At 39.4% G+C, this 16,236-nt stretch overlaps 1 protein-coding gene across 1 annotated transcript in view; it reads right to left on the bottom strand.

The window, feature by feature from the left end:
• Positions 1 to 16,236, bottom strand: part of LOC133532561 (leucine-rich repeats and immunoglobulin-like domains protein 1) — a 103,623-nt gene that overhangs the window by 12,602 nt on the left and 74,785 nt on the right. Inside the window, exon 8 of the mRNA XM_061871296.1 lies at positions 5,150 to 5,246. Coding sequence (XP_061727280.1) covers positions 5,150 to 5,246 — 97 coding nt within the window. The remainder of the gene's footprint in view (positions 1 to 5,149; positions 5,247 to 16,236) is intronic.

Raw genomic sequence — 16,236 nt, 5'->3', positions numbered from 1 at the left:
AGAAACTCCCTTTTCTAAAAAGTGTGATGTAAATGTTACCAGATGTAACTAGAAATAGTTACAACTTTTAGATTAACATGAAACATCCCGTACTGTAAGTAAAAACATGTATGTTTAACATTACGACTAGTACCTGGATAAATATCGAATACCCAGGTATTCAAGAAAATATATATTTTTCTATCCGGTTGTAACCACTCTATATTATGTGCTCTTGCAAATATGCCCGTATGCATATTTTAAAACAAACTTATTGGGCAGTTGGAAAAGTACAAAGTCCATATATTTGTTGACCACAAGCTCCAAAACCAACCGCACCAGGGAGCGAGCCGAGGCCATCGATCTCGACCTTGACTCAAAAATGTACACGTGCTCTGTGGCGTCAGATACATACAAAGTAGCGCCAACTGGCGAGGATATATGCACAACTACCAAGGGGCGCAGGGCCAGGGGCAGCGGCGGGGAGGGAGCGGGGGAGGGCGGGGAGGCGGCAGTGGGAGGGCGGGGAGGTGGCTGCGGCAGCGGCGGGGAAGGCGGGGGAGGGGGCGAGGCTCCTAGGCCATCGACCTCGACTCGGGAATGCGGCGGGCTGACGTGCATGTAACGACTTTGAAGTTGCAGGCATCCATAGGCTACGGTGACAGCTTACCATCAGGCGGGCAGTGTTTGCCACCGACGTGGTATAAAAATAAGTTGCAGGCGTCCATAGGCCACGGTGACAGCTTACCATCAGGCGGGCAGTGTTTGCCACCGACGTGGTATACAAAAAGAAAAATAAGCCGATATATATATGCATATTTTAAATCTAACTTATTCTCTCTCTTATCTCGATCGACCTCGACGCCCACGTAGGAATTTGCAGGTGGCCGTCGGCGCCACATTGGCGGCTGATGCAACACGTCGGGAGACAAATACCTAAACTGAGGCAAGGCGGCGGTAGGGCCAGGGGCAGCAGTGGCGCCATCTAACGGATCTTTGCCGAACTTTTATAAATTCATCGATAACTAACTTACTTACACGTACAAAGTAACGCCATCTGACGGGGATCAATGAACAACTACCAAGTGGCGCCATCTAACGGATCTTTGCCGAACTACCAAGTGGCGCCCTCTGGCGGATCTTTGCCGAACTACCAAGTGGCGCCATCTAACGGATCTTTGCCGAACTACCAAGTGGCGCCATCTAACGGATCTTTGCCGAACTACCAAGTGGCGCCCTCTGGCGGAATAGTTTTGAGATGGAACATACATATTTACACTACTTATGTCATATGGTATTTTACTGTGGGGTGGTGCTTCAGAGATAAATACCATTTTTGTTCTGCAGAAGAGGGCTATTCGAGCAATATATAAAATGAACCATAGAGACTCACTGAGAGATAAATTTAAGGAAATTGACATCATGACAGTGCACTGTCAATACATTTATGAGAATATTCTGTATGTGCATAAAAATATTGCCGATTTTAAGAAAAATTGTGACATTCATAATATTAATACTAGAAATTAACATAAGCTCGCCGTGCCCTTCACTCGGCTCCATAAAATTAAAAAAATCATTCATGGGTAATTGTGTGAGATTTTATAATAAACTTCCAAACCATATTACTGAGTTACCAATTAATAAATTTAAGAATCATGTAAAGCGTAAACTTATTTCTAAAGCTTATTATACCACACAAGACTACATGAATGATAAAACAACGTGGGATTAATTGTGATTCGAAATGATTAATTATTTATTATATTTGAATAATGATGATGAAATGGATATTCCAATGCATGTATTTCCTTTGTTGTTTTTATTATATTTGTTTGACATTTAGAATTTATTCTAGAAACAATCTAGACTAGTATTTTTTATACATTTTTTTTGTATGACTATATTTTGTGAAAGTTTTAGTATTAAATTTGATCTATGAATTATATTCATTAGTATTATATATGGAATAATATTTACAACATCAATAAATTGCTCTGATAATTAGATTAAGATAATTATATGTAATACTGTGTTACTATTCATAAGTGCTTGTTGCTAGGCCTACATGAATAAAGTATATTTGAATTGAATTGAATTGACGCACGCGTTTGCGTTAAGTCTCATTTTGTATGGGTTTTTGAACAGCCTGCCAAGCGGGACGTTTTGGAAAGTCAAAAATCTCATACAAAATGACACTTAACGCAAACGCGTACGTCACGTTTCGCTGTCGAAAATATTTACACTAGGGGTACTGATCATACCATTACTGACTTAATTTTTTCCGTATAGGTATTTGAAAATGTTATCAAATCTGGCTCTGACTATGAAATTCACAAGAAATCAATGCACGCATTTGTGATATCTGTACTCTTGTTTAATTTTTTTAATTAATTGATGATTTCTGAATACATTGTTTCTAATCCTGTAATTTTTTCAGTATAAGTAGTTTGCCAAGATGAAATCATTTTTGGTACACCAAACTAAATATCCACACAACAGTCGTAGAGCCTAAGTGACTGAAAATTGTTGTTTGTACTATTTAGCATTTTCTGAATAAGTAAGTACAGGTACACTTACTACAATTAGGTCTAGTTGTAGAAAAACCTTGCAAAGTCGTATATTTTCGACTTCGCCTACTTCGTAAATTGTCACTCACACAACGAGAGTTAAGTCCGAGTCCGTTTACGAGTAAAAAGGAGACCTTTTTGACTTATACAACTGGAGCCTAAAATACTATTAATCAATGGAAAACCTAACTTAGCTAAATTCATACTATGTCATTTAATATTATGATAGTCTATGTCAAGCAAAAAACTGACAGAGATGGTGGGAGACTTCGGAGGATAGGGACACGTGGAAGAATAAGAGGGAGGCCTTTGCCCAGCAGTGGGACAATATGGGCTCATAATAAAGCAAAGTGACTCAATATCTACATACATTAGGTACTATGAATGAATTTAATTCTAAAATGATGTGGTTTTGCGGTAGCGTGTGCTGCAATAACACAAAACGACTGTTACGCCATTGTTTGCTACTAAAACCTATTTACTTAATATTAAATTGTTGATATGTAAATGGTTTTATTCATTTTCACACGACTGGTCAAAAAATTAGTGTTTTGTTGCTGTATAGGCAAGTCAGAATTAACCCAAAATTATTAAAGATAAGGAATATTTGGTTGTTAGGCTTAATAAAAATCACTTTTAGAGTATTCTAAAAAGTCAGTACATAAAGTACAAAAGTTTTATGATTTCTTTGAAATTAATATTGCACCACGGCGGTACGACGTCATGTTCTGATTTTATGCACGTCCGCATCGTGACACAATATTGTATGGTGTGACTGTGTTTTGCCTTTACTGTCCTTACTGACTATATTTTTCCTTTACACCATAGACTACTATTATTAGTCCAAGCTTTACACAATATAAATCTTTTGTAATTAAAATGGCCGGCCTATGTATAGTAATTTTCTATGCAAGTTACGTCTTTATAAAATAAAATTTGAGACCCTGTTATTATTAACTTACATGATAATAATAAAATTAACATTTACTTCTATCAAAAACTGGAAAAGCCAACTTAAACTTCACTTTTCAGTGTTTGAGATAGGCACTAAGCTCGCGCTTTAACAGGGCTTTATCTGCTTTAAAACTGTCTAAAGTGTCTAGGATACCGGCGTTTAACGGTGTTGCAGTAACTGTAGCTTAGTGTTAATGCTGGCTTAACTCTTAGTCAGCCTTCTTAGGACCTAATAAAGGATCGTTATCGAATATCGCTTTTTATAGCAAGCAGGTTATTATGTAGATTTAATGAACGGCTTAGTTGAGTAAATACACAACGGACCCATTATTTTTAATTGACTGCGAAATGGAAGAAAAGCCTCGAGACTCTTTTTGAAACCTATTTTTAAAGTACCTACTAGCTTTCGCTATCTGCCTGTCCATTCGTCTTTCTGTCTGTTTGTAAACACGTAAAATTTAAACTTGTCGTAATTAAAACGAAAAATATGGGTAGATGTGATAAAAAAATGTTGTTAAAAATGGATACCTACTACTGGAATTTAACGTTAAAAAAATGTTGTTTGATGTTAGAGCTGAGCATTATTATAGTGTTTTTCTCCCAAACATATAGGTACTAATAGAGCATATAAGTGTCAGTTTTCATAAGATTGCTACTTTAATCCAGAACTGCCAGCTTTGAAGGCTTTTTATTTAACTCATTCAGAGCTAATCACGACACGTTGTCGTTTTGCCTCTACGAATCATGGGGAATCCATGTTATAACAATAGAATATAATTATTTTATTCGGAAACATAAACAAGACAAATTACATAGTATAACAAAAACATAGAAAGTATAAAGTGCCACGAAATGGCCCCGTCTCAGCATGTTGCTGGTGGCATCCAGAGCCGATCTTCCGATGAGACCATCGAGTGAAAAGAATCCAGGAAGGTAACAGACAAGAAGAAGAAAGACATAAAATAACATGGAGTGAATAAATGGTTAAATAGGAAAAAGGTACACAGCAAGAAGATACAACATAACGACTAAATTAAAAAGGATTATACTATTAAAAGAACCCTAGTTTAGGCTATTTAGCAGAATAGTAGAGCTGATAGTTGAAACACTAGTTCTCGTGGTGAATATTATATTGCAAGTGATTGACATCAGACAGCTGTACAAAAACATAACAAATTCAAACGGGTGTCACATATGTGTTATATATACACATAACACTGCATCGGTCTGGCCCAACTACACCTTGGATGAACATTACAGCTGTATAGCCAACTATCACTTTTACAAGATTTGTTTATTATCAATATTTGTTTATTGGCTACGACGTAGCGACGTAGGAATTTATTTAATAACGTTACTAGCTTCATCTGCATATAAATGGTTGATAAAAACCATCATTAGTCCTTTTTCGAACTCAAACTATCTCCATACCCATATAAATTAGTTGGGCGACTTAAGCGTGAAGAGGTCAGGCAGACGGTTACTTTCGCATTTACCTATATAGTATTAGTAGGGATTTACCATGAGCTTATTTTATTCCTATGGATTATACAAAAAGTTCTGATACTAAGATATATCTGCGCTACAAGTCTTACTGTCTAAGCATCCGTATCGTACATACCGTACAGATACAATATATTACGTACCTTGTAGAACATGTACTCTAGCAACTGCTTTCATGCGAATGGGGGAATGTAGCGAGCAGGTGTAGTTGCCAGCGTCGTCGACTTTCAACCTTGCCACCTGTGAATAAAGCATTATAAGTAACGGCAGTACACTTTGTAAGGTAAATTATGGATCTACTCAATGATGATACCACAAAAAAATAAAGTTTAGGCTTTATTCCTAGTTTACAGTATTGTCAGTCTCAGTCGTATGAAAAGTTCGTTTCTTTAGTCGGTGTGATGGGAACACAAAGTAATATAAGATGCGATAAAAATGCAACGGAGCTATAACGAGTCACTTAAAAAGTCTTTTTTTTTTTAAATCAACATATTGTACTTTTCCTTTTTTATTGTGGAACGCAACACATTTTATAAATTGTATATACAGATGTCAATCACAATGAAAAAATTATCTATATCTGTATAATATATGTATACAATTTGTATCCTGATCCTGTACAACCGCCTTCTAACTCTATGGTATCATTTTCACGGGTACTTTCGAAAGATCCATATAAATTACCACCACACGTAGCATATTTAAGTGCCCACTTAATGCGTGGCAAATATATTACGGTAATTTACAGAACACAGGTAAAAGTACAGGGTTTTCCTGGTAAACAGCTGAATTAAAGCGAGAAAGCAAATTATTGTAGACTGAATTTGGTATTGTGCTTTGTGTTACATTTAATAATTAGACGTTTCAATTACCCATCGGTTAGGCGTAGGTAATTTTTATATAGTCAGAATTTAAATATCGAAGCATATTGCTACAAAAAAGTTGCACATTGTTCATGTGACCTGTTTTCCTATTATACTTTATATGAATTATTAAAAAAAACTATCTACATACAGGGTGACCTTAGCCATTGGACAAATCCTGAAATCCCACGTAGGGTTACTTCTCAGGAATGCTCTGACGTTAATATTTTTTTAATTAGAACAAAAGTTAAAAAAATATTTTTTTCGAACAAGAGCTATTTGCAATAATCGACAACAAAAAGAAACACACTGTGTTAATCTTTGGCAGTGTTTTTGACAATTTGTTCGAAATATTTGATAATGATGACATTTTTCAAAAGTCAGAAGCTTTATTAGTGTCATAAATAGAAAAGATAATCAAAAAGGTCGAAGAAGGTTTCATACTATTCTTTTAGGATATTACCTTAGGAGCTACTAACACATACTGGCTGCTCCAAAGCACTCCAAAGTAAAAAATGGTATTTTGTTAATTTCTTCGAAACCGCTACACCGGTTGTTATGATACTTTGTACACTGGTTCTAAATACCCTAATGCATATGTATTTATATATTTCGGCTTTGTCTAATGGCTAGGGACACACTGTATAAAAACGTCTACGTGCAACAAATATCTTTTTATAATAAAGCAACGAGGGCGAACTTGGTAAATGGATTCGTATTTGAGTTAGTCTGTGTTTATTTTACAAAACACATATTTGCGTTTTTTTTAGCTTTTAGGAGTGTTTTGCTGAATATCTGAATAAGTTATCACTTCTCAAGGTCCTAAAATAGTATTGATGAAATCATTAACTGTACCTAATTGAAGAAAAAAAGGTTAAAAAGATGATTTGTAAAATATATTATTTAAAAATCTTGAAGCTTTGAAATTTCATTCATAAATTAATTTAATAAAATATGTAGATTGTCTAAAGTTATGAAATTTTAATAAAGTTTATTTTATATATTTTTTTTTATTTAATTTTTTTTAACCTTTAAGTTTACAGCTTGTGAAAAATGTATGCTTACAGTAATAAATTATGAAAAAAATTGGATAAAACACAATTAATACAACTAGCTGTTGCCCATGACTTTGTTCGCATTATTTGTTGTTAGAATTCTACACGACAATTGTGCAGCAAAACTAGCAGTTAAGTAGTGATATTTTTTTAGTAATTTGACATTACGTAACATTTGCCTCAATGTATATGTACGAAGTTTCAGGTGGCTCAATCGAAGAACTTTTTAACTCTTTTTAACGCCTATAAGTAAATGAATTTTCAAAAACGATGAATTACTTTTTTTTTTAAGACATAATAGAATTTCATTTCATTTTATGGAGAGATCAACTGAGATCAGTAAACACAAATAATGAATTACTTTTTGTTTTTTAATTAAATGTATCTATATGAAGTTTCAACTCCCTATCTTAAAATAAGGTTTATTCCACATAAAAATTATCCGCTTTTAAATCCACTAATCCGTTGAATTTTTGAAAATCGCTGCTTTGAGCTACGCATGGAGTTAAGTCAGTCAGGATATTCAGGTAAGTTAGACTACGTCTTCATTATCCATAACACCCTCTCTGTACTCGTAATATCTGCTAAAATCACATCTAAACTGGCGATGATTTGCTTCCATTTTATAAACTTGATACAACATCGAATTCTTATATAGGAATTCTCCAATAGGCACTCTAGCGAAAAGGTAACTTATGATTATCACATGGAAAGTATCTTACGGTTTGTTCTTTCCCAGTGACTATGAAAGCGTGCCGACGTAATTGTGTTTGCTTATAAAAGGTATAACAACTCAAGTGCCTGCAAAATATTTTCCTTAAGTCCGAAACCGTACGGTCCAAAATACTAATGGTAAGTGTTTCCATAATGTAATTGCGGATTCTCTCACCTTGATGCTTAATGATAATGGGGCCGATAGCGCCGGGAAAACAAGGATTCGTTTTTAGTCGGGTAACTTTTTTGTGAATGAAATAAATGTGAATTGTTCTTCGTGAGATATAGCAGAAACATTGTTCTTTTGAGAGTTACAGCAAAAATATACAGTGAATATACTTCATTACTTTTTCCTTATACTTTTTTTATGAGTTTCGATACCTCGCTGGATAAGCTTTTGGTATAACCCATGGAGTAACCTGCGATGCCAGCATGGTGCCATTTTTATCGCCTGTTACCATGCCTGTCACGTTCTAACAAGTATGTAAGTGCGAAAGTGACGGCCATAGTGACAGGCGACAAAAATACCATACTGCCACCACTGGGCGGGACATAAGTTTCTTGAGAGGTGTCTACAGAGTGTTATGGCTCGTCCTTCCCACGAAATCGGCTCAAGGTCACGACAACCGTTAATTTGGATGGGTAGGAGACACTTGCCCATGTAATGTGAATGGTACAAAAAAGGAGTGTACAAATTTTTAAAGGGTCGGCAACGCGCATGTAACACCTCTGGAGTTGCAGGCGCCCATACGCTACGGTGACTGCTTACCATCAGGCGGGCCGTATGTTTGCTTGCCACCGTCGTGGTATAAAAAAAAATCAACTAGCACTCGTAAAATTCAGTAGGACTACGAACCAACTTTCAGAAATAATCCTAAATAATATCGAACAGATCACGAGTTTCAACATAAAAGAGCGAATATAGAAAGATTGGCATTATTCACTTATTAAATATACTGTACAAATTCCATTATCCCAGTTTGCACGAGAGCAAATGTTTATCGAAGATATTAGATTGATGTTCAGAAAGTTAAATGTTTGTGTTTGCTTACAGAAAGTTGGCCCCTGTACCTATAGCGGTCACATCTGCAGTGGTTTCGCCCTCACGCGGCTAATATGGAAATTAATACAAATATTGGACGGCGAAGAAAAGACTTAAATTTAATAGTGGCAATTTATATTTTATAGCATCTAATTTTGATTTTTTTTATTTCGACTTGTGTTACTCGTACATAAAGAATGTTATAGAAATAGCTAGATGAAAAGCAAGACATCCAGCAGTTAGTTTCCGTAAAATGGACAGGCCTCATTAAACCTATTTCCGTCACATAGTGTTTTCACGCCACGCGTAAGAAGAAATGAAAAAGTAGATCTGCAGTTTCATCCATGACACAAATCATAATAACGACCGAAGAAGTGACCAACTAACGAAAAACTGCTAAAATAATTTATTAAAAATATTAAGACATCTTTATTTATGTTTACGTTGTTTACGTTCATGTTCATTTATGTTTTCAAGGGTGAAAATCTAGTTTATTCATAGTTTAAAAGTGTTTCTTGCAAATTTATGAAGGCACTCAATCCACGCCTCCAAGGTTTCCTAGCATTAGCGGTTAGTGCCGGCTCTTAACAAGTGATACTCGTAATTTAGCTCGTGACACCCGCTACTACCCCTTCTAAGGAGCTATTCACAGGCACAGGGGGAAATCTCGACTTGCTTTGATGACAGCTACTACTAATAAGATATTCGTACGTACTTTTCATAGAATATACTCAATTTTTGTTGCGTCTGTTGGTCCGATTCGAAAAATGATTAAGACACGTTTAAGATCTTGGAAAGATCTATAACTAAACGACATGTCAAAATTGACGTTTATTTCGATTCCACTGTGATCCCAGTAAGATCTTTCTATGATATTTCTAACGTCAAAGTGACATTGGTGGCCGGAATCGATTCGGCTTCTGTCAATTATACAACATACAAATGATATCTAAATGAGAAAATCTAAACCAGAAATTATCGTTATCGTATCTCATTTTTCGAATCGTATGAGTTGTATTTAATTCTGATTGTTATGGATATGATCTGTCAGTGTCTATAGTGAAATTTCTGGTTAAAGAAATGTGTTTTTTGACACTAACAGATTATATCCAGATCAAATGTATCACCTGTTGTAACAATCAGAATTCGCATCTTTGCCTCTTTGCAACTAAATTTGAGAGTTTTTTCAAACAATTAATATGGATTAGGCCTCCGCCGTAAAATATAATTAAGTATGCTTTGCGCTTATTGAGTGACAATCATCATCCTGGTGGTTTATATGAACAGGACACCACGCAGCACATCAAAAAGACGATTTTGATAGCAAAAGTCCGCTTGCCAGTTGTGTTTATCCATATTGACCCTATGATGTCAAAGTAAAGAAAGAAAGGCCAGGCCAAGAGCACCCTTTTTTTTTTTTTTTTTACGCAGAGGGAATGCTTTTACGCATCATCCCCAGGCCATGGGGTGTCGGCCTATAGTGGGGGGTATGTGGGACTCACAGCTCTCGCACCTTTCTAAGTCAGAAAGGGGAGAGAAGACTACCCACTAAACCCTCTGCGGCGTTACACCCTCTTGCCGGTTTGGGGAGCATCGTGGGGTCGCTAGCATTCATCCATGGTACTCCCCCGGTTGCCAAGTTCGTTAGCACCCTCGCGCCTTAGGAGGAGGGGTTGGCAACGCTACAACCCCTCCCCAAACGGGTAGAGCCATATTGTGGGTCCCCTTCCCATAGCTCTACTGGGGAAGCAGGCGGTTAATATACTGCAACCTCCTTCTTCCTCTTCGCCTGCGCCGTAGCGGGTGTGCGTTCACGTCATCTTCACGCACTCGCTCCGCTTCCTCCTTTTGCTTCATCACTATTTCGCAAAAGGAGGCAACCGCTTCCCATTGTCTCTCGCCGCGTAACATAGCTGCTATCACGTTGTGCAGCGAAAGATCTCCTCCTTCTATTTCAGCATTATTTATGAGCTGCTGCCTCTCCATGTCCCATTTTTGGCATAGCTCAAGGGTGTGTTGAGCCGTATCGTCTGGGTCACCGCACTCATGACACACCGGCGTGGGTTCCCTCTCAATTTTATGCAGGTAATGACCGAAACAGCCATGCCCGGTCATTACCTGCGTTAATCTGAATGTGAGAACGCCAAACTTTCTTTCAACCCACTGGTCTAGGGAAGGGAGGATTGCCCCTATTGTGCGTGTTCCATAGGGGGAATCCTCCAGTAGGTCCTTCCACCTCTCTTTAAGCCGGTCCAGCGCACGCCTTTCTGCTCTCTCCCCATCTTCAGGATCTAGCTGCTCTCCGCGCGCCCTGGCCTCAGCTCTCACCCTGTACCTTTCCGCGAGGACTACCGCATCAAGCTCCCACGGGGGAGTGCCTGCCATCACACATGCCGCTGCATGTGACACATTGTGATATGCCCTTGTTACACGCAGGGCAATGACTCTCTGAGGCCGACGGAGGAGTGCTCTATTGCGGCTCGAGAGCCGGTCCGCCCAGATGGGAGCTCCGTACATTGCCATACTCCTCACAACACCTGTGTATAGGCGCCTACATAGTGAGCCAGGTCCGCCTATGTTGGGCAGGAGACTACTCAGGGCCGAGGCCGCACCCACTACTCGAGGAGCCAACTTTTTAAAGTGCTCCTCGAAATTCCATTTGCGGTCCAGAATGAGGCCAAGGTATTTGATGTTGGACTTGATCTGGACCGCCTCACCCGCGACAGGTATGCTGGTTCCTGCTGGAATCTTCCACCCTCGTCCCCCAAAGATTATGGCATCTGTTTTAGCTAATGCCACCTTTAGGCCTAATAGCTCTATTCTTCCTACGGTGAGCTCTGTGGCCACCGCTGCCCTTCGCAGAGTCTCCGCCTTATCTTTTCCCCGCACAGCCACCATTGTGTCATCGGCGTAACAAATGGTGATCATGCGAGGAAGTTGGGCACCTCTTATTGCCCAGTCATAGCCGAGGTTCCACAGTAAGGGCCCTAGTACCGAACCCTGTGGAACCCCGCAGGCCATGGCCCTTTGTTTTAGGCCATTTTGGTCTTTATAGAGCACTACCCTGTCCGTTAAGTAGTGCTCTATAACCCGCCGTAGGTAATGTGGCACTCGGTGGAAGCGTAGTGCCTCTGCAATTACTGCATAGGGGAGGGTACCAAAAGCATTAGCGATATCCAGTGACACCGCTACGGTCCCCTCCCCTCTTCTCGCAGCGTAATTGCTGAAATCTCTGAGAGAGTTTATGGCGTCTATGGTGGACCGTCCCACCCGAAACCCGAATTGTCGCTCACTTATATCCGGGCCAGTCTCCCTCAGGTGCCGGGCAATGCGCAAGACGAGAATGCGCTCAAACGCCTTCCCCGTCTCATCCAACAAGACGAGTGGACGATATCCGGAAGGCACATCTGCCGGACGACCATCTTTCCTTAAGAGGCAGAGTCTGCCCTCTTTCCAGCACTTCGGAAAGACACCCTCTTGGAGACAGTCGCTGAATAAGTTTTTCAGCCGGGTCCCTAGGTGCTTCAGGACAATGGGTAGGATTTTTCCAGGCACTCCGTCGGGTCCCGGTGCCTTTTTACAACCCCGCAGCCGATCAACAACCCACGCCATCTCATCCTCGGTGACTTGTGGTATTTCCTGCTGGCCCTCCGGTTCCTCATATGGGGCAGTCATTATTGGAGGAGCAAAATTCGGCGCCTGTGGGAAGAGACCCTCGACAATTCTGGCAAGGAGTTCCGGCTCAAATGAATCCATGGGAGTAGCTTGTTTCATCTTATTTCGTACCATTTTATATGGCCGCCCCCATGGATCCCGGTTAAGAGTCGCCAAAAACTCCTCTCTTGCCTCCTCCTTCCTTTTGGCAATAGCTGATGTGAGGGCCTCTTTTGCCGCTTTTAAAGTGGTGTAAAGTTGCTCCTCCTCTCCGACAGTATGACGCCGTCGCCTGCATCGAGTGTAAGCACGACGGGCGTTGTTGCTGGCAATTCGTAATGTCGCTATCTCCGCCGACCACCAATAAACTTGTTTTTTGGCAGGACGTCGCCTGGTGCGGGGCATTGCCGCGTCGCATATGGTCGTAAGAGACGAGCGGAAGCTTATCGCCCGCGCCTCAGTCCCCAACATGTCTAGTGGGGGGGCATTCCAAGCTTCCATCATGCCCGCCTCGTCCACCATAGTGAGGTCGAGCTGTGCCAGCGACCACCTTGGGAGCTCCCTTCCTGCTCTTATTCGGCCTCGTCCTGTCATCACAGCTGTAGGAATCGGAGAGACCCTCATCCGTATGTAAACGTGATCGGAGAGGGTCTCTGTGTCGCTCAGTACTCGCCAATCGCCAACCCGCGCGGCGACAACAGGGGTAGCGAATGTTACATCCACAATGGACCCTCCCTGTCGTCGCACGCAAGTATTGGCATTTCCTTGGTTGAGCGTTATTAGTCCCATCGTAGCTACCCAGTCCCTTAGTGTTGCTCCTCTTGGATCCGTGATGCGGGAGCCCCAAGTCGCACTTTTGGCATTCAGATCTCCCATCAATAGCACCGGAGTTGGTGCCACCCTTCGTATGAGCACCGCTAAATTCTCCAGATGCCTCTCGAAGGCTGGCAACGGCGAGTTGGGAGAGAAGTATGTGCCTACCAGGATCATGTTTTCCCATTTAGCCGCTGCAATGCCTGGCCCTGCATGTATTTTAATTAGGGGAAGGAAATCTCCGACAGCTGGCGTGACTAGAGCCACCGTACCGTCTGTTGCCCCCACCCAGTTTCTCCGAGGGGGGATAGGCCAAGAGCACCCTAAACCAGCGAGCGTGTTTGAGGAATGTTATGAAGGTGTATATAGATCGTGTCATTTACGATAACGCGTGCCTTGACTGATATTTTCATGTTATCAAAGGTAACAGCACAGATCATATAATACTAGTGTAACAGTAAAGGTAAAGGTAAGGTAAGGTGGTAAGGTAGGTGAAGGTAAGGTAAAGGTTGACTAATTTGCGCGTCATCGTGGATGACACAACTGGACTCGTGGACTCTGCCTAACCATCCGGAAAATAGGCGTGATTATATGTATGTACCTATGTATATGGATGCATGTCCAAGTATAATCGAGCTAGCAGCATAGCACTACTGTGTGCTATTTAGGACGATACATGTGAAAATGGCATAATACTTATTTACATCACCAAGTAGAGCGAAATGGGGTGGAGCGCGACCGTATGACGTCACGTTTACGTCCAATTCATTAATGTTCATAAAAATATGACTGATATTAAATTAAGGGTTGCTTAATTATAAAGAAAGTAAGCATTGCTGGATAATTTAGCTTTTCATTTAGAATTGTTTTTTTCTTGAGTTTTTCTTTATTGAATCTGACGAATTGTATTTGACTGTTGTTATGAATATTTTCGGCCACTTTGGTTTAATAATCCGCAGCGATTTTGCCTTTGAAGCTAAAACTTCTGGTTTCATATCTCGATGATGTTATATATTTGTATGTTTATTAATACACCTCTTATTGTACAATTAATACAATACAAACAAAATTGTGGCATTATCTATGAAAAGGGACCTTATCGTCGATGGCGCTTATGCCGCACTGCGTCGCGCAGCGTTGTAGTCGTATTTGTATCGGAGCATCGTTTTTGACGGCGGAAGCGCCATCGACAATAAGGCCCCTTTTCATAGATAACGTCACAATTATAGATGTACAACGATGAAACTGTTAGAATAATCTTCCCGTGAAACATGCAAAGGAGCGGTAGGAGCAATTGAGCGCTTTAATGATGCAGCATCCTATTCATTTCTTAGTTCAATAAATTTTTGTTGCTACAATGCGCAAATCCCTTGTCAGAATCTTAGTTTCCGTACACAAGTCAGCTGTTTTATTTAATGTTTGACAACTTTTAAGACTTAGCAAAGAAAATGGAACAGAAATCAATTTCATATTCTTAAAATTACTAAAAGAACATTCGACATTTTTTTATATTAGCACCGTGCTAACTTTAATATAACGCAGTGTTTGTGAATGAACCCTTACTTTGCTGAGCTATAGTTACAGTATTATTCACTCAAGAGCTGAAATGAAACTCGCATAAACCGGTCCGGTAAATGGGAGCTAATTAGCTGTTACCTAGGTATATCACAGAACTTTTACACTAAAAGTAGATTTAAAGGCTTCTACTACAGTAAAAGCTACTCATACTCTAGTATGGTTTTGGGAGAGGTAATTAAAATGGTAGAAAATATTTATTAATCAGACTTGTTCGAAAGAGATCTTATTTCATCCAGGTGTACTGAAGGACAAAGAGACCTATATTGTTCCCGCGGGAGCTATGGATTGCGAAAAAAAGCTATAACTTCCTAGGGAGTTTTAACTATTTTTTCACTAATTCATACCGAGTATCGTAAATGAGTTTTACTTTAAAAATACTGCCGTTAATCATTTAATATGTTTGTTTATATTCAAAAATATTTAATTTGATTAATTGAATAGTCGTTTAATATATTTTTACATAATTTTCAGCCGTGGCTGAGTGCCGAATAGGTCGGGGCCTTCGATGCCTAACCTGTCAACAAATAACAATATAGCGGACGAATGTCTGATATGTCACTGTATTTAATAATAATACCGCTTAAAATTTAGTTTTTCCTTCGCAAGTGTGATGAAAAACATTGTGTGTAACTCGGAGGAATACAATATTCTTACCCCCCGAGTTACACACAACGTTTTTCAATGTTTGCAACATTGCCACCCTCGCTTCCAAAATTTCACTTATCCCCCTCGTCGCACAATGTACTATGTTCATTTCCCTCTGAAAGAGAGTCTATATTGTTCTATGTGGTGTGCAGAAAGTAATACATTTCTGCACTAGAGCATTTTACGTCCGAAGTACGGTTTTTTTATTACTTTACGATAAGCAATTGAAATTTAGTTTTAAAAGGATTTGTTAACTCCCAATTCCATAAAAAACTTAGTCATGTTTTTTTAAACACATCTATTTTACATTCCTCGTATTCGAAAAGAAAAGTAGAGTGTTTAGAAAAAGAGTTTTTTCTAGTATTTTTATGCGTTAAATTATTTGTTAAAACATTGTAAATTTTGGCATAGATTAATCAAAACACACACATTAATTCTGTAGTTGTGATTTTTCGATTAATTATTCTTTTTGTTATTTAATACATTAAAACTCGTCTTGCCGCTTATGACTTTACAGAATAAGCTAGCGTAAAAGAAGAAGTATCGGGATGAGCGTCGAATTAACGATGCGTCACCTTAAAAAACAATTGGTACTTTGGCCCGTAAACCAATTAAAGGTAGGTACATTTCAAAAGCATGTTAACTTTTAACAGAATCAAGGTTCTCTCATAGTTCCAAAAATGCAATCAACAACCATTATTATCCATGAGCAACTTTATCATTTAAAGCTTTGTTTGAACGCATCACGTCACCGTGCCCGTAAATAGCGTAGATAATACGAGGGCCTACCGCGAAAATCGAAAAGCGTAATTCCTTATCTGCCTCTCCATCATTAGAATTATGCAAGAGCGATAGGAAGGCAGGTA

Source organism: Cydia pomonella, chromosome 2, assembly GCF_033807575.1.
Source record: "Cydia pomonella isolate Wapato2018A chromosome 2, ilCydPomo1, whole genome shotgun sequence".
Taxonomy (NCBI): domain Eukaryota; kingdom Metazoa; phylum Arthropoda; class Insecta; order Lepidoptera; family Tortricidae; genus Cydia; species Cydia pomonella.
The sequence above is the reverse complement of the archived record's forward strand: the minus strand, read 5'-3'. Positions and strand labels throughout refer to the sequence as shown.